This window comes from Arctopsyche grandis, chromosome 6, assembly GCF_051622035.1.
Source record: "Arctopsyche grandis isolate Sample6627 chromosome 6, ASM5162203v2, whole genome shotgun sequence".
Lineage (NCBI taxonomy): Eukaryota > Metazoa > Arthropoda > Insecta > Trichoptera > Hydropsychidae > Arctopsyche > Arctopsyche grandis.
The window spans coordinates 25540782-25561569 of NC_135360.1; the positions used below are offsets into that span (position 1 = coordinate 25540782).

The 20788-nt window shown below is 31.9% G+C and overlaps 2 protein-coding genes across 2 annotated transcripts in view; one reads left to right on the top strand and one right to left on the bottom strand.

The window, feature by feature from the left end:
- LOC143913194 (uncharacterized) overlaps nucleotides 1–20788 on the bottom strand; it is a 328592-nt gene that overhangs the window by 99088 nt on the left and 208716 nt on the right. The gene's annotated exons all lie outside the window — the stretch shown is intronic.
- On the top strand, nucleotides 14573–19448 carry LOC143913898 (protein spaetzle-like). The gene is made up of 5 exons (XM_077433948.1): nucleotides 14573–14726; nucleotides 15749–15841; nucleotides 15974–16090; nucleotides 17424–17521; nucleotides 18608–19448. The coding sequence occupies exons 1-5, from the start codon at nucleotides 14607–14609 to the stop codon at nucleotides 18822–18824; spliced, it is 645 nt and encodes a 214-aa protein (XP_077290074.1). The 5' UTR covers nucleotides 14573–14606; the 3' UTR covers nucleotides 18825–19448.

Consider the following 20788-nt stretch of genomic DNA (forward strand, 5'->3'; position numbering starts at 1 on the left):
TATTGCGGCATATACTGTTTGAAAACCACTATTGTAGAGAGTGAAGTTGCGAGCGATTAGTGGGGAGGTGAAACATTACGTCTTTAATTAATACAAATTAAATGTACGTTTCTGATTATGATATTTTATACCGCTTGATCGAGGATATGATTGAAACTCATAATCGGCGTTAAAAAATAATCGAAAATTATACAAATTACTGAAGAATGCTTGTGGTTTTATGAAATGATGCAAAATTACTATGCTATTATAAAAGTTTTGTGTTTATGATATGTTATATTCAAATTGATTTTTAGAAAATATATTTTATATTAAAAACGTAAGTAAAGCTGTCATCGGAATATACATATGTATGTATATGGGAAATGTTGCAAGGTATATTCTAAGATTTCATAATTTATTTTAGAACGTTTACGATTTTTAATGTTAAAAAATATATTTCATATTTGAGTGTGCAGTAAATTTTGATTTTTATTACTATATGTAAAGGCAAATGATAATTTTTTATATTGTATATTTCAAATTGAATAAAAAATGGGGTTTGAAATTATAAAAGATTCAAGTTTTGATGGTCAAACTGCACTATGCAAATGATGCATATGTAGTGTGCAATGATGCAAACACAATATAACTTTATGGCGATAGACGAGTTACGAAATCGACCAAAGACACAAAATCCCGTTTTTGCAATATCCTTATGTCACTGTGAAACCTTTGAGTGTGTGTTTGCGAAAGCTCAAAGTGTGGTTCGCGAGTGTGTGTACGCGCACTATCACCGAAGTGAGTATGGAAACAGTCTGAAGTAAACAAAGAACTCCGGTCCAACTTATAGCCGTCGAGTGCTCCTCCACTTTTCTTCTGTATCGGACGTTGCACGCGAATCACACGGATGTTAATCATTTTAATTATCCTTGAATTTAAACCTAAATGCCGCTTTGGAATTCGCGTTTATGGAAAATCGAAGAAATACCAACGCACGGTTCGATATTGCGCACGAAACCCTTACTTTAAGAGGGCATACCTTTGGTGTGTGCAATTATTTTCGATCTATTTTCGTTGCGTCTTTCCGTTATGAATTGAAAAACTCGTTTACTTGAATTCAATCTTTTTTTTTAATCCGGCTTATATGTATGTGCATACAATATAGTACAGTTAGAGTGTCGAATCTCATTACTGTACACAATTAATTATAATACACACTTACTACAAAATTTTGTCAAAGCATAAATAAATCGCTATACTCCATGTGTATTTTACGAAATAATTTATACATTAAACTAGTGGAACCTGGCATGCGTTGCAATGCCACAATACCGCATGCAATTCCTGTTCCCGTTCCCATTCTCGTTCCCGTTCCCGTTCTCGTTACCGTTCCCATTTGTCGGAAAAACGCAGGTAGCGAACACATTTGAAATAATTCAATTGTTTGTTTATTTTACCTAACAACACAGGTCGCGACACGAAAACATTTGAAATTATTGCGTTGCAATAACACTCATTCCCGTTTCTGTTCCCGTTTTTGGGCGATTTTTTTTCACAGTAATCTTCCCGGACATGCATACAACAAATCCTGAAAGTTCCGGTTCGTAATCGGTTCAGTGTTTTAGGAGTCTATTCGAGACACACACACAGATATTCAATTTTATATATATGTATATATAGATAGACAAACGACTGTGACCGTTCTGACCTGTGTAAGTTAAAATCATCAACAAACAAATTTTACAGACACCTTTAAGCAACCTAATCACGACATTTTTTTTAATTTAGGATTTTTTTGTCATTTTATACGTATATCTGCCAGGAAAGCTTAACAGGTAAACCCCAATGCGCTTTCCTAGCCAATTACAAACATTTATATATACATATGTAGGTAGTATCATAGCGACAGAGTGGCTAGTATTTTACATATAATAGCCAGCAGTATGGCTCGGTGGTTGCTTTTATGTTTAGCACCGAGAGATTACTGGGTTCGATCCCGTGCTAATCTTTAATACTGCCGATTAGACTTTGTGACTCCAAGTCGATCGTCTCTTATCAGAGTTTGCCAATTTATCAGATTTTCATTGTTGAAACGGTTCCTCAAATCGGCAAAAATCATCCTACCCGCTATCACAAATATTTGAATTTTATTCATGTACAATATGTAAAAATGCATGTACAAGTCTCAATCCAGAGATGTCTGAATGGATTACTTAATTAATTAAGTAATTGTTAATTCCGTATTCTTCAGCCTCTCAAAATACAGTGATTTAGTTTTGCGTTTAATATATTTAAAAGTAATATTGGCTTGTAAAACGTCTATTACACTTTTCTGAGATTCTGGATATATTGAATAGAAATAAGTGATAACAAGTCAAACCGAAATAATGTTTTTTTGATCTCAAAATTAGAATCCCGCTGATTTCAAATATAACACATCAATTGTAAAAATAAAATATAAAATATAAAGGTCTGGCCAGCACCCTTGGATCAGGGCTCAAACCCATAACCCCTTAGTTGCTAGTATTTTACGCTAACCACTAAGCTATGTTGATGATTGGAAAATTAAAAAAATATATATTAAATTATATTTATTTGGATTCAATTTTTTTTACTATTATACATAATAGAAAGATTTTTAAGGGTTTTTTTATTAGTAACATTTATTTTTGAAAATTTGTTATTAAATTAAAATTATTTATTGTAATGATATCATTTATTATTACTATTTCTATTGGAAGATTTGGATTTTTCAAACATTATATTATATTGTTTATTATACAGGAAATCCTTACACGATTCTCAGTTGAATATTGTATTACACAAGCGTTCTATTCCAATGATATATAGGTATAATATTATATTGTCTTTATGTGAAATCCAATTAATTTCTTAAGCAAACAAGCAAAATAAAAAAAAACTAAGAATATTTTCTGACCTAACCTTATCCTTACTTTCACGTACAAATGCGAAAAATCTCATCTTTACATAACAACTACAAACAAACCATTTAAAACAGCTAAATTGTCCACATACTCAAATTTACATTAGAGTGCAAATTCACACTTCATTTTTCATTTCTGAAACGTACGACTTCTGAGTGTATTCATTTTATACGTCGATAATCACCTTCCTAGCTTTCACTTAAATATTCTGAAGAGTGTTTGCATAGTCTTAGAAATTAATACATCGGAATTGCTATAAATGTTTACCTAATTAGGCTTGCGTAATGCTCAAACATTATCATACTAAATACGGTATTTCCTATTCGACGGTCAAAAGAGCGCTTTAACAAATCAATCTTGGAAATTATTTATAAATTTTATATACACTTATTATAAAACAATTGAGAGCATCTCGTTTTTTCAGCATTATGTACGTTTTCAACGAGAAATTCAAGGTGAAATTGCGTTATTATCTAATAGCACGTACATCCGCTAGACGCACCATTAAAAATGATTCAACCTTCATCTGAAAAGTGTTTGACGATTTGGGGATAATTAATTAATTTCTAAAGACTAAAAGTCAAACGTGCCGAAATTGTTTTAAATTATACGAAATTTCCCACTGCTGTCGACAACGACTGAGATGAAACAGAATACCGTATATTATATACCTTATATTGAATTAAACGCATATAAATTTGTTGTTTGTAGAAGGTAATACAAGTTTCATAATAAACCTATTCCGAACTGGAAATCGATAGAAATGATCAATTTCCTTCGATCGTTACTGACAGTTTACTCTTGCGTCACGTTGAATGTTTTTCATGCATTTTTATACCATCATCTTCTATTATTTTCATCTTTATATTACATATTTATAACATAAATAGAATAGTATGAAAAACAATATCCAAGTTAGTTAGCCGGAAGTACCTGTTTTCTCTTGTACGACTCGTATGTATGTATTACATCTGCATTGAATAATCCTCTGACCATTTCCGTATTAAATATACATAATATATGAGCATTTTAAAACGTGTCAATTTGTAATGATTTCTGAGTTTTGAAGTAGGATTAAGCATGTTGGAGAGGGAATTTTTAAATTCACTATAAATCCCAGATAATCTCTCGTATAACAATAAAGTTTCATTTATAATACACTAGCTGTATTACCCGGCTTCGCTCGGTATTTGTAATATAAACCGCTTAAACATGACTAATCTAATAGTAAACATTTTATTAAATTTTTTTGAATAGTTTTATTTTATATAAATTTATTTGAATACTCATTTGTTTTTTTTTTATTAAATTGACTGTCACAAACAAACAAACATATGTATATAGTAAGTCTCTTATAAAAATGTATATGTATACGAAATTATATGTATACCAGAATCCGGCGCCTGCGCCCCCTATGGCTTCGCATCCTTTGAATCGAAAAAAATCGAATTATTTGTTCGATGACGTCAAGGATTTACGACCCAACGAACGAAGGTTACATACAAAGTCTCTTTCCAAATTATAATTAGATATGTAGAACAACACAGACCGGCAACTTCACTTAAACGGCAGTACGAAAAAAATCATAAGTACATTCTATATGGACACATTTCTATGTTCCGTAATACGTACGTGGTGTGTGCGTAACAGCAGTAACAGACACGATCTATTCATATTATACAGCAGTACATGTCACCGGAACGTATCAAACAAAATCAGTTTGCTTTGACTTTGTGGAGATAAACACGCATGGCGTGACGTCATAGTGGCGAGTGCACCCGTACTCACAAATTTGTGTACTTATTAATATTTTCGGAAACGTCAAATTGACACGACGATACGTCGCAAACAATATTGCACTGTATCGTCGCGCTCTGTAATGTATAAGTAAGTCGATTTTGCCTTTTACTAGTCCAAAACAAGCATGAACGTGCCGAAAGCAGGTGGTGCTGTATAGTATGAATAGAAGCAGTCTTTTCCGTGCAGTATTGTGACGCGCAATAAACGAATCTCGACATTTATATCATTCAAATTATTTGATCTGGTGACTTATAGTCAATGCATGAAATTTTTTTATGAACTGACCGTTAAATTAAAGTGTTGCTAATTTAATTTTTCACGAAGTATATTTATAAAGCAATTATGATAACGATTTAATAAATGTTTCTTAGTAAAACAGCAACTGTAATATTTTTGAGAGTGTATGTTGCTCTACATTTTAGCACTATTCAGTCGCGTGTAAATCTTATATTTTTATTTATTTATTTATACAGGTATACACCCATTTTTATTAAAACGACATCTATCGTTAATATCTTACATAAGTATTTTACATAACATTGATACGTGCCCCGAGAGAAGAGAACAAATTGAGGCATCTAATATATCTGAGTTGACTGAGAACATTGAAGCTCAATTCAGCAATAATTTGAAGATTGCTCACCAAACCAATCAGTAATTTATAGAAATGCGTAATACGTATAATATATTGAACTGTTCATATGGAGAAAATCGAGTGTTGGTCTCGTACCATTTTTTTCAGTAGACCACATTCTTGTAAAACAATGCCATTCTGTCGAATCGCATGCCTATCGTAATTAAAACATTGATCCAACGCGTTGTTACATTTTTTTTAAAACGATGTCACTTTTTCGCAACGAAGCAAGTGCAAGTTATGGGAGAGTCTTTCCCTTACCCGGTTCGTTCTGAAATAATAACGCAAAGTTACTTCACACAGCGGTTACATTTATCGGGCAAACCGGATAACCTCAGTGAGAAATCTCTCTGTGTAGGTAATTCATACCGATGGATCGAGTTGGTCTCGTGAAAATTGAGAGTTCTCAGAAACTGAAGCCATCTATCGCTTTCTATGGATGAAATATGTAACTCGCGTCAGCAAATGCGTATTAATTAACGTATGTATGTATGTATAATTTGTAAAAAAAAAAAAAACGAAACATTAACATGAATTCATATGTAGACGAATGCAAAACAAGACCAATGGCATCGTAAAGACTACTTGTTTCTTATGAAAGCGGAATAAGTTTACTTTTGGAAATTTTAAGATCAATTTTTTATGTAAGACTTTATTCTGAAGGGTATTTTATATTATTGTTACGTACGCCACGGATTGAGCGAATTGCACTTGGACCAACGGATATCTGTTATTGGATTAACTAAGTGCATGCACTTACTTCCAAGGATTATATCTGGACTCTAAGTGCATTTAGGCTAAACAATGAACGTTATTAGTTATTTCTCAGAATCGGTACGGGGAGACCCAATGTCGTGGAAATACATATTCGAAGACGTGACTATACAACAGGTAAACAGATTAGGCGTCCTGAGAGGTCTACCCTTTATAAGGCGGTACGTAGGCGATATCATGTGATTCTGGACTTGTATCTCCGCAGTGACAGTGCGTGTATCTCCGTAATCATCAATAAATGCTGTGAAATGACTGTTGGCCTTTTACTTGGATCCTCCACCCACCCCTACGCAACATTATTTTCGTTTTGTTCTCTAGCTTCTACGTGATATAATAGTTCTGATTAATATATTTTTAATGTTATAATTATAATTAATATATTTTTTGTTTCTTCTCTGTTATATTTTTGACCATTGCTGCACATTAGGGATTCCTGTAATGCCACAATGGTCCAAGCTTTAAATAAATAAATGGTATTATTAAATTTTTAGAGACGTATGGAATAAGGATGGAGTGCATTTTTTTTTAAACAAAAATGCCACTTTGTCTGAAGAAAAATATCTTAATGTTTTTTGCCAGTGATGAAAGTGTTTTTTGCCAAATTGAACGCCAAAATGTTAGACAAAGTCCAATGCACTCAAAGTATGAATCGTCGTATGCTTGGCTCATCGATGAAAGATAGTAAACTTGGGTGAGGAGAAAGACAATGGGAGATGATATGGTGGAGAGTAAAGAAATTGAAATACATTGGTAAGAATGGGCGAAAGGTGGACATAACAAGTGCTAAAATAGCATCTGAGAGAATGTTAAATGGTAATAGGAAAGCAGCAAAGAAGATGGGTGGATGTTATTGTGGGATGAGATGAATGATAATTGCGCAAAGCACAGACGAATATATGTAGAAGCGTGTTGGAGAGGCTTTCATCCAGCAGAGAATAGTGTACGACTTTAAACGATTATGATATTGGGTCAATACAGAACATTTGCATTTACAATGATGATAAGGAACACTTTGTATAAACTTAAAATTGCAATTATAAATTCAGTGCTTAATTAAAAGCTATCTGGGTGGAGTTGGGTCATGGAAAGCTCGTATCTTATATAGTTATATTGTAATGAAGTCGTTGTTTTGTCGCACACTTTTTTCACTTGCAAAGAAGCTGATTCAATTTTGGGTGGAAATTCATTTTCAGTGGACCTGTTTAAGTTTCGCAAATATGTGGCGTAATTGATACGCAAGGAATACACGCAATTTTCGGTTTTCGCACACGTCCGATAAATCAACTGTGAAAAATGTTTCGAATGGTTTTTTCGCTCTCTTATTAGTACCATACTGTATAATTTATTCAGATTAAATGCATATGTAATACACGTATTGGCGCCTCGTTTTATAAGATTATTAATGGGTGTGCTTCCATCTTTAAGTGATACCATAAAATTATAGTGATTTAAAACGAATTAACACGACTTTTCATTGCATTAATCAATATTATTAAGTTATTTATACTTTTATTTTGTTAACAAGCTTTTCGACGATTTGATTCAATATGACGATATTCGAAAAACGTTTATAATATGTCTTCAATTTTGTAACTATTATAACGTGGAAACATAAGACAGAATATCCACTGTCTAAGTTCATTCGTGGGTGAGCAATATAGACCCCGGATTAGGCGAACGAGACTCAGCAAGTACCCGAACAAAGGATACGCTGCAGTTCTCACAGAAAAATGGACTCACCACGGTAGACCTTACGTGCCTAGATGATAGATACATAAATGGATCCCGGAAGCTGTGGTAGTCAACTTGTCCTTTATAAGGAGGTAAACACTGTAAATCAGATTATTCTGGAGTGAGCGGTGGTTACATGTCGACCTCCTAAATCATTGAATAAGTGTTGTGAAGCGACTTTGGCCCTTCATTTGAATCCTGAACCCACCCCTACGCAACACTTTTTATATTTATGTATGTATGTATATGGAAATCGTGGGACAGTTTTACGTCTCTACATATTGTGCAATTAATAAATATACGTCATTAAGAAGGTATAAACACCTATTCCTACATTTTGCTAAATAACTGGCTGTAATTTGCAGGTCAGAATGATCATCAAGAAAGTCATTAAGAATAACGGTAGTTATGTAATGCTTAGATTGAATGTATGTGTGTCTTAATATCTGAACTCAATGAACAGATTATAGAGTATTCGATCAGACAAATGTAGATATGTTTCCAATACAGAGTAGATATTTTGAATTATATCATGTTGGCGTATAGATGTCCACTATTGAGCGAACTTGTTGCAGTGTCTGTAACTGGATTACTATGTAGATCAATAATAATTATATAACCAGACTACATTGTAGATGATGTTGGGCGAATGATATTGCAGAACGCGTCCAACGGAGATGGCCGTTTCGCTGCATTCACCACTGGGTGAGTGCATCTGGTGCAACGCAACGGTGCACGGTGAGAAATGTGTACTAAAAAGTCACCAAGTGTGATCACAAAAGGATGTAATTAGAAAAATGGCAACGTGCGGTCATGCAAATTGTGCAACGAGTAAGAAAAGTATACTATCATAATCACATGGACACCTTTCTCGATCTCATACCTTGTCGTGTGCCACACTCGCTGCACAATATTTCAGCAGCATTATCATGTAAATTTGCATTTAAGACGAATTTCAAAATAACGTATTGCAGTAATTATCAATTGTGGTTTCTCTTTTGGATTCTATTCTAAGATTAATTTTCATAAAATGTAGCTGTCTATTCTTTAATGTCAATAGTTGAATCAATGTTCAAAGTATTTTCTGTAATATTGATTTTCATTTCTAACAAGAAACAAAAAATTCAAAGTTCAACCAGAATGCCAATTTGTATTGAAAATATGTATGCTTTGTATATGTATTCGAATCAACAGGAAATACGATAATAAATCATTTAAGTAATGCTAAGGTTCACTAAAGATATTATAAACAATGTTTTAAATTACGGAAAAACTTCTGATCCGTTAATACATTTTCACGATTAAAAACCGAGCCATACTATTTGATTTTTTAAAAAAAATTGATTTTAATATTTCAAAATTACTATGAATCAGTTAACCTATTGAATGCTGATCAACGCCGATCGGAATTTCGTCTACAAGTTAATGGGTGTGAAAAATGCCGATAGACGTTGTATTTTGAGTTGTATGTACATGTATAAAGTATACAAGAATACTATCCGCTAAGGCTTTCCAGGTATCATTTAAAAAAATTCATTGAACATGGGTTGTGTAATCCGTGTCATTCATTTGTCAACGTTTATAAAGACTCGTTTACACCTGAATTTATTCTAAATTTAAAACCATAGCAGAATTACTCGATAGAAATCTTTAACTGTCGAGTACTTAAGATTGTGGCTTGGCATTTAGATAATGAGCATTACATTTTAACAACAATGAAGAAGATTGAACTGTTTTTGGAAAAATACATTATTTTGTTTATTTTATATTGGTGCATCTTATATTGTGATCTAGGGTTTGTTTGTATTAGCTACCATTTTTATACCTGCTTTCTATTGGATTTCTAAATAATTCTAGTTGGAAATGTTAGCGAAATTTTCAGCGTGGCGGGCTTTCAACAGAAAATACGTCAGCACTCAAAGGGTTAAAGCTTATTTCAAGCTATAACATTTAATAACATTTATTATTAAGGGTTAAAGCTAATTTCAAACTATAACTCAAATTTACTATAAATATAATAGTCTTGTGAATTAGTCTATTAATATATAATATAATAGTCTTAGAATTAACTTAGTAATTAGACGCAAAGTTTGAAGTTATCCAATTAGTATGAATTGGTTTTGTTTTATTATATGAACCGCTGTATTTGAAAGTAGCATAAGTCCATTTTTTAGTTCCAAAAACACTTTCAGAATAATATTAAAACAGTGGGAATGAGATTATATTCATTTAGTTTGTTTTATATACACATAGATATTATTACATACAATGAATTTTAGAATACTTTTAATTGCATTAATTTTTCTATTGCATCAGGATACGGTAAATTGGGATTTCTATAATGATCGAAGGTTATAAATGGTGTGTGTGCGAATCGGCTTTTCCACGCTAGCAGTTAGCGTAACACAATCGAGAGCCTTATCGTAATGTATCGATCAGATTCACATCCTTCGGAAGGCAATATTTGCAATTTCATTGTTGATTTGTGCGATTTTAGCGCGCACCATCACGCTATAACCCAATTTATACGTTTGCAATATTTACATAATCCATTGTTGATCGCACAAAAGATTTTCGAGAGGATTGCTCGTATGTTAGGTGTATAAATGAAATACATTAAATGGTAGCCTTGATATTTGGAAGTTCAGAATTTGATGACGAAAATCTGACAGAAACATACTTCGAACAAATTGCATATTTAAAAATTGCATATGAAAAATAGTTATTTGCTCATTAAAAAAGCTCTGGGAACTAGAAAATCTACTGAAAACTATTAAACTTTTCAAATTAGTTGCAAACTATACGTATAGATGGCAGTACGATTTTTTTTTATAATTATTTGAATAAGTAACATTTTTTATTAGCTTTTGCTAAATTAAATTTATTAGCAATTATCTTAATTTTACATAATAATTATAAAGAATTAAATATTCAGATATTATTGACATAATTTAATATTTTTTACAATATAGTATTACTAATCCGCATTTAATGTTTTTTTTGATATAATAAATGTGAATTCATTTTTAAGTAGTATTCAGAATATAAAATGTATTAAATAAAAATCAATATATGCAATAAAAAATAAATAAAATGATTTTCATTTTTATGCCATCTATGAAAAAACTATCGAAGCTAAATTATTAAACTGATTTTGTTTTCCTTTATAGAATTTAAACGGCAAAAACTTTTTGCAAAACGTAATGGCGAAATGATTTCATATGAAAATCGATTTCAACTATTTTTTTCCGGAGAGCACAGCGCGTGAATCATTTTTGCAATATTTTTTATTGAATTAAATTCGTTCGATATGCGAAAGGAGGCATCTAATTCGCGTCAAAAGGTTACGAAATTCCGGATCTCCATCTAGTTGATCCCAAATTAAAACTCGTAGCTAATACTACTGACGCAAACGATAGTAATTGCATACATTTATACGTCACGTGGTGCCAAAATTATGCGTGAAACTGGTTAGTTAGTATTTCCCGTCGACTTGACTTGGTGAAAAAACCAAAATGTTTATTTACATATACATATGTACATATGTACATGTAAGACGACAAACCGAGTGATTCATCCACTATAGTGTTGCAATGAGCTTACCAGAGCCGTAGCAATGTTTTTGGCGCCTTTAGCAAGTGTCGAATTTGTCGCCCCTTTATTATTTTTTACTAGATTAAAAGAATTTATTATATATCTAATTTATTATATTTATTATTATAGGTTTGTGAATTAGATGATTATGGTCGTTTTTTATGATGTTTAAAACTGAAAGTACATATGTCCTCTTATTGATCGTGAACTGCTTCCACTGCTTTCGATTTTGAACACCATCTCGTATCCGAATGTTTTTTCAAGCTAATTATAATGAAAGATGATTTTTTTCCCCATCTATTAGTAGACGATGAAATAAAATTGAGTTTGAAGGTTCCAAAAATTTCGTTTTCATTCGCTCGGTCAAATTCACAGAACTCAAAAGTTTTAAAAGTAAAACATGCATAACGCTCCCTCAAACGAAACACATAATTGAAACATAATTTATTTTTTATTATTTGTACCAGGAAAGCCTAACAGCTAACCCCAATGCGCCTCCCTGGCCAGAAACATTTTACATACATTTGATATAATGATGTGTACATTTTCAGCATTTCAAACAATTAAGCGAAATCCGAGATTGCTGACAACTCGAGATTTGCAAGAAAATGGGTAGGGTTGTCAAAAATCAAATAAATTGACAAACTCTGATAGGAAACTATCGACCTGGAGTCACAAATCCAAGGTCTGGGCAGCAGAAACCAGTGAGATTTGAACCCGTGACCACTTTGTTCGAAGCATTTGCTAATTACTATTCTATTACTAGTATATTCTTCTGCACATTTTTATTACCACTTATTTTTAATACGATACTATTAAATTATTTAAAAATGAAAATGTTCTTAAAATTAATTTTTTACGAAAAAACAAATGATAATGCTTAATCGTTTTGCTAAGAGAATTTCTGCAACAGTTTTCGAAGACAAATTAAAACACTGCATAATTGATTTTGGCCGATATTTTAACCGCAAATGAAGCACACTGTTTAAATATTAAATTTTGTGAAACACACACACTTTTACACTATTCAAATATTGTAAAATTTTGTATGAATAACGGACTTACTAGTTACGAGGTAACCAAGCAACTAATTTACTAATGTAATATGTACGTATGTACTATGTACATGTAAATATGTACATATATACAATTGGATATTTCAAAAACACGTTGAATTCTTGTTAAATTTTATAAAAAAAATTAAAATAAAATAGGCGAGGGGCGCCTTTGGCTCTATAGCGTTGCACTGCAGCTTGCTATCATATGTGTATGTATTTCCCAAAGCCACACCACATTCGTTTTTTACTCACCACAAAGCTGATCTCGTTTAATCATTTTATATTTCTCAAAAAAATACGAAAATGACCACCGTTAGCTTATCGCCGTGATTTTACCTATATAATAACACTGTTCGACAAATGACGACTTTCTTTTTTGTTTCAGAGACGAGATATGACTTTTCGTATAGATATATGCCCAATGAACACGAATCTAGTAATAAAAAACGTTCATTGGCTCGAGATTCGGAGATATGTGTTTTATAAATCGCGCGATTTTTCTATATCTTGGTGTTATTCGGTCGATGTCTCAAAATCTGTAAATTTCCTGTTCAAAATGAATATTGGAATCTATAGTTGGATATTTTGTATTTCATTTGTAGTACTTTTCAGCTTTCAAATCTCTCTAAGTAGTCGTCCAGTTCAAATCAAAAGTCAAAAGTACATATTTTCATTCGGGATTTTTTCCCACTGTTAATTCTATTTTATATTGAGTATTTTCTATTGAAACATGTTTAATGGGAGAGTGTTCTCGCCACACTACATATTTTTTGTTTTCGTTTAAAATCATATTTCCACTTAGAAAAATCATATTTCGAATATTCTTGTGGATTAATAACAATAAGTGCGTTTTACTTTTCATTTTACTTAAATCATGATTGATTTTTTTCAAATGTGGTGACAAGTGGTGATAAAACAAAAAGGGTATAATTAGAATTTGCGGTATATAAATTATCGCAAAAAGTAACCAAAGGAAAAGTATAAACCACAACTAACTTCCTTTTAATTTACTAAACGTCCACTTTTCCTCATTTAGAGAAATATCTCACAAAACATTAAATATAATATTTTGCGTTAAATAATATGTAAATAATGGAGGCCTGAAAAACGTTTATTCTACATATAATTCCAAGATTCTGGACAGATCGAATCAAAAGAAGTAATATATTTTTTTAAATGAGTCAAATATTAATAGTGTTTTTGGAACTGAAAAATAGGCTTCAACCACATTCAAATATAAAGACTCCATTATCAAATAGTTTGTACTTTTGTATGAATTTCACAAAATATACTTGCTTGCTTTTTATTAATATCGGGTTGATACGATACGAGTGCACTCGAATCGATTCTGTTATTTGGTATATCGAACGTTACTCGCAATTAATTACAGAATAGTTCCAAGTCGTAATTATGGCTAAACAAAAAAAAAAGAAAAAATTAAGCAATAAGATGAAAATAAAATAGAACAAAATAAAAACAAAATTAGCATAAATATGAAAAAAAAACTCTAATAGAATATGTTACGATCTCAAAATTAAACAATCCCTCAACCAGATCCGTATATTTTAGATTAAACAAATCCAAGTTAGTAAAAATCTGGTTGAGGAGCTTGATGCCCCTGGCAACAGGTGACGAAACCATCTAATTGATATGTGCCCCAGGCGAGGAGAATAAATTGCGATATCTAATGTATGTATGTAGCTGAGTTGGCTGGGAACATTGACACTGAATTCTACAAGAATTTGAGGATTTCTCACGAAACCAACCGGTAATTTATAAAAATGTTTCCACAAAATATACTCTACGTCGTGACTCGAGCTACAGCGTCCGAGTTACTCGGTCTGCATTTACTCGTATCATGTCAACCCGGTATAGCAAACGAAATATTTCATAACATTTTATCATCTAAGACAAACCTTGACCAAGACCCAAAAGCGTCAAACAGTGCAAAATTTTAGCGCGTGCGTGCTGTGGGTGGGACTTCCATCTCCCACACCCCCCCCCCCCCACCCACCTGATGGGTCACCGGATTATATTTTCATATGTATATAAATGAACCAGTGACATTCATCACGTCGTCCTCGACCGATGTCAGTGTCACATTCGCCGGCACTGATACGACACGAACGCGATCCTTTCAGCATCCTCGCCATTGAAAATCCACCAGCCATGATGATTCGGTGCTTCACCTATGCGACGACCGTTTCGGTGAGTCGCGAATGCACTCTACTATTTACTAATATACTCATTTCTTACATATTATGTTAATTGTGGAATATGCGACCCCCCTAGCTAGACATATGCTAGCCGGGCCCCCGGGCTAGCATGCTTAAGGGCCCCTCCCCATTAAAAAAGTTCTAAAATTAAATTAAAAATCATGTCATCAATATTTTTCACAATACATATCAAGAATGATAGTATATTTTCAAAAGTTTAAAATAAAAGTCATGATGTAAAAATAGTAGCTAATTTGTATTTTATCTTTAGTTGTTTGCACAAAACATTATTCAATAATTATTTCATATTTGGTATTTGGTAATTTATATAAAACACACGAAACGAAACAGAATAATTATTTTGAAACCAATTTTCTAGCTTTTTTGACGACAAACGATAGAAAAAACGAAAAACGATTTGACGAAAAACCTGTTAATATAATCATATTAAAAAATTAAATATATTGAAAAGGTATTTGAAAAAAATGCGCCCGCGTGCGGATCGAACAAAAGACCAAACCATTTCTTTTAATTTTTTTTTTAATTAATAGCTTAATATGCCATAAACCCATGCGATGATATTTCATCGGGCACAGCACTAGTTGTATAATAATATTGGTACAATTCACTTAATTGAGTGGGAGTTAATACTGCGAAACTCAATAAAGATGCAAGTACATTTTTAGCCACGTGGAGAACTTTTATTCTTTATTCTCGCACAGTCCCGTACGTTATGTACTTATAAACAATATATAACATCAATAGAAAAATTAATTAATTAAATAAATTTTCAAAAGATTGCGCTAAATGCTCAGAGACTTATTGCCCTACCGGAAACATTGGTAGCACACAGAATATAGAAGATATTTGTTGATCTGCTATTGTGTTGTTTTATATATATGTATATGCTATTATGTTGTATTATATTGTTGTATTATATATAAGTTTTGTTGGCAGTGTTTTAACTGCGACATATGTAGTACATAATTTACAAACATTTTGTTAATATTTCAGGCTCTGATGACATTGGTTGTTTGTATGCCACAATCTTCATCACCACAACAGTATTACCAAGAGAATAGCGGTAGACTGAGAGCTCGCGAATTGGTAATGTATTATAACGACAATGATATAATTAGACTTGATAAAAGTCAATTGAATAAGGCAGTCAAGTTTCAAACGATAAATCGGTTAAAAAGCTTAAATTATAAATTTTAATCGAACGTGTTGATATTTTAGGCGCATAATTTCGAAGGATACTTTGGCGTGGATGAGGCTGAAAAAGTAGAAATTGGACAACGAATCGATAACACTGGTGATGAGGAGGACGAGCCAATATGTCAGTCCATTAAAAGGGTACGTGTTGTATTAATAATACTAAAGTTTCAAAATATTGTATTATATTATAATATATTTTATTTTAATACATATAACCAGCATCATAGACTAATGGTTAACATATCTTACTATGGTCAGTGTGGTTATGAGTTTGAGTCACACTGCTTTCTGCTGACCAGACCTTAGTTTGTAACCAGGGCGGTCGTTTCTTATCAGAGTATGCCAATTTTTCTGATTTTCATTGAAACGATTCCAGCAAAATGAGCTTTCCCTACCTATTTTCTCACGAAATCTTGAGTTTTTGTTCTATCTCAGGATTTACCGGGTTTCTCTCCATAAATATCTCTGTGGATGTTTATTGTATAAATTCGTATTGTTAATATTTAATGAAATATATTTAATTTCGAAATTTTATGCTGTAGAAATGGGAAATAAAAAATAAAATTGAAATAAGTAGAGATGTGTTTCGGAAGTTTATTTATTGGTTGATTGCATAAGCTCATGTCCAGTTTTTATATTAAGTGGTTGATTTTATAGCGATAAACGTACATGAACTTATGCAATTATCTAATATCATATGTTTTCTTCTTTCTTTGGAGATAAATAGCCAGTAGTATACATGTATAGCACGATGGTTGAGTTAATGTTAACCACCGATAGATTCCGTGTTTGACTTCAATTGAAATGAATTTATTGCGAGTATTTCGCCAGTGCTGCTGGTCAGACTTTGATATTTGTGACAGGAAGTCAATCGTTTCCTATCAGAGTTTACTAATTTATCTTATTTCATTGTTGAAACGGATCCTCATCAAATTGGCGACCAGCCTACCTACTATTTGTCACCACTAATATAATTTATTATGTTACAAATCTATATATGTAGGTTTTTAATTCCAAATTGACCCTTTTTCATTTCAAATTCACATTGAAAAGGGGTCAATTTGAAATGAAAAGGGTTTTATTTGAAATGAAAGAGGGTCAATTTGAAATAAAAAAGGGTCAATTTGGAATGAAAAACCTGTAATCTATAAATTTATATGTGTATTTACAAGCTTAAAACCATATATGTATGTCACTTTGGGGCAACCTGTAATGGCAACATTACTTTATGTTTTAATCGAAAGTTTGAAGAATTATAAGATTTAACTAACCATACAAGATTTATCTAACCATTTTTACCTTTTTTATTCTTAATCTACAGCTCTATCAGAAAAATAAGAAATTTTATTGGAATTCAAAAAAATAATTATGTTCTTCTACAGAGGATATCTCTGATATATAATATTTGTACGTACATATTACTACTAATTATAGTTATATTAATTTATTGTTTTAAATTTTGAATATCTAGATATTGTTCCCAAAAAGGGCAAAAAACAAAGAAAATAAATGGGTGAATATCATGAATCATGGCGAATATAAGCAGGGTATAACTGTCGAACAATGCACGTGAGTAATATCGGTTTTTTTTTTCATTTATATTATAAATACATACATACGTATAATCAAACAATATTATTTTCACACAACAGACGCTCTTTCAATACTTTCTCGTAAGACAAACAGGTCAAAAATTTTAGTCGCCAAAAAAATATAAATCCAATTGGGTTGGATATTAAGCGATTCGGGAATGGTCCATCACTTTCGTCGACATAATTTCAGAAATTTATTCCCGTTTGCTTGTATACATAAATATTGATAACATTCGAAAGGAAATTCAACGAATTCAGAGAATATTCGGATTAAATTGATGTATAATAATGTAATATTTATCAACGTCTTTAATTCACCTGAATAGCATCATCTCCAAAAATATTACTTTATTGCATAACGCTATCCTGCATGTTTATTTTCATGACACTTGCATATCATATGTAAGATACGAATCATATAATATGAGCAATAATTAAACCAAAATGATAAGATTTTAAAATAAATGATCAATTATTAAATGAAACGATCAGTTTTACGCATTCTGACAGATAAAGTAGAGCCAATGTTGCCATATTGAATAGTTTTCGGTAGTGTACTCTTCACCCGCGTGCGTTTCTTTGTTCACGACGGACCACGCGTTGATAAAATCTGACATTCACTGGTGTTTTGATTTCTCGCTTTTCTCCTGAACTTCGAATTCGTTTTTCAACTGGCTTTCTTTCACTGGCTGACGCTACTGACTTCCTGATTTTTGTTTTTTTCCCTTGGACTGACTTTTTCTGAAAAATGTGTTTGACCCGGTTTTAACAACCTGATCGTTGTTCATAAACAAACATTGACCACCTCTTAATTTTCAACCCCCTCGGTCCTCGCCCCTCGCTCCAGGTTCATTTCAGTCTCACTGCCTCAGTTATCGGTGTCTGTTAAAATAATAAACAACAACCCTAACTATCTAATCTTAAATTAATACGGCCAACCCTAACTTAAACTAACCTAACCTAACCTGACTCTTAAATAAATAAGTATTGGCTGCTAAATTCTAAGTTGCTTAGTTATTTTTCACCCACCAAATAATTAATTCCTATATAATTTGATTTCCAGGAGTGATTCGGAGTATCCGTGCGAATATTCAACACTCTTCCCAAATGGACACCATGCAATCTGCGTCCAAAAGATGGTGATGAGAAAATTGGTGGCGATTAACGATAAGAACCAGACATATACGGACACATTTTCATTGCCTGGATATTGTTCTTGTGTTATCAGAAAAAAATTTGCTTCTAGCCGTTTTAACATGCCGAATTTCAAGCCAAAATAAACGCCAGTGTCGAAGAGGAGAATTGGAAATTGACATTTGTAAACGGACGAGCTGAAACAGTGATATTGATGTAGCATTTCTACCCCGTCTAGAATGTAATTTATATTTTTAAAATGTAATCGTCTAGAATGAAATTTTTTGAATAGTTCATCTTTTGAATAATTACATTTTATTATTATTTATATTTTATTAAACTGTAAATTTTCCAAAATAAATAAATAAAAATGCATTTATGTAAGACGAATTTCAAAATAAGGTATTGCAGTACTTATCATAGCACGCCTATTTCAATTGCGGTTTCTTTTTTGGATGTTATTCTAAGATTATATTTAATGTCAATAGTTGAATCACTGTTCAAAGTATTTTCTGTAACATTGATTTTAATTTCAAACAAGAAACAAAAAATTCATAGTCCAATCTGAATGACAATTTGTATTGAAAATATGTATACATACCTAAGTATGCTTTGTATATGTATTCTAATCAATATGCGATACGATAATAAATCATTTAAGTAATTATAAGGTTCAATAAAGTTATTATAAACATTTTTTTAAATTAGGGAAAAACTTCTGATCTGTTAATGCATTTTCACGAGTAAAAAACGAGCCATAGTATGTACATATTTGATTCGTTTTTAAATTAATTTTAATATTTCAAAATTATTATAAATCAGCTAAAGCTGATTTCAAGCTATGTATAATATCAAATTAAAATTACTATGTCGTAATGTATCGATCAGATTCACATCCTTCGGAAGGAATATTTGCAATTTCATTGTTGATTTGTGCAATTTTAGCGCGCACCATCACGCCATAACCCAATTTATACATTTGCAATATTTACATAATCTATTGTTGATCGCACGAAAGTTTTCGATAGGATTGGCCGTATGTTAGGTGTATAAATGAAATATATAAAATGGTAGCCTTGATATTTGGAAGTTCAGAATTTGATGACGAAAACCTGACAGAAACATACTTCGAACAAATTGCAGATTTGAAATGTGTAAGAAAAATAGTTATTTTTCTTATTAAAAAAGCTCTGGGAACTAGAAAATTTATTGAAAACTGTTAAACTTTTCAAATTAGTTCCAAACTATATGTATATGTAGATGAGAGCCGCACCGCACCGTCCATATGTGCGAATTTCTTGAAGCGGCCGTCCACGAACAAAAAAAATCCGCGGGTCCTCTTTCATTATTTCTAGATGTGAAACAAAAATCTTAAAGGCAAACAATGGTAAAAACGACACCTTTTCTACATGTTTTGCCGGATGTTATCACGGCCGCCATTTGTATTGTTTTGTATTTTGTACCGAGAAACGATTTTCGAATGCAAACCCATACAACGAGGGTGATCAGCACGTGCGCTTTCGCCAACAAAACATCATGCGAGTGGCGTGAAATGTTGTTAGTAAGATTTTCCAAAGTCCTAACATTGATATTAATAATGCCATGTCAATGTTAAAAAAAATTCAAATCCTATTTCATTAATTTGAGAACAGAAAGAGATTTCCAAAAAATGTTAGATGAAGGGCGCAAGATAGCGAGTATTTAATTTGGCGGGAATGAACGATCTGTTTCGAAATAAAAAATAATTAAAAACTACTTGAAGTCCACAATGAGTCAAGAATATTTTCATTAGCTACGATATCAATCGAACACCAACTCGCGGAAGATATTGATATTGAAGTTTTAAAAAAAGGGTACGTTGATATGAAAGCACGAAAATTTTATAAATTATATTTTGAAATGATATTTTGTGAAATGAATGCGATTAATATAAATTTGAAGTCCCTTTTCGCTATCTAAATTATGTACATATTTACATTCCTATCTTCGAAGTTGTTGCCTTTTTGTTTAAAATTGAAATATTATATTAAATCGATAGTAATCTTAACATTAGTTTTCATTTTCATTTTATGTTACTAATACAGCTTTTATCACTCGTCGTCCAAATTTT

Coding starts and splice junctions, on each gene's coding strand:
- LOC143913898 (XM_077433948.1), top strand. CDS start 14,607: ATGTCAGTGTCACATTCGCCGGCACTGATACGACACGAACGCGATCCT. Junction 15,842..15,973: donor GACTGAGAGCTCGCGAATTG/GTAATGTATTAT, acceptor TTGATATTTTAG/GCGCATAATTTCGAAGGATA. Junction 16,091..17,423: donor TATGTCAGTCCATTAAAAGG/GTACGTGTTGTA, acceptor TTGAATATCTAG/ATATTGTTCCCAAAAAGGGC.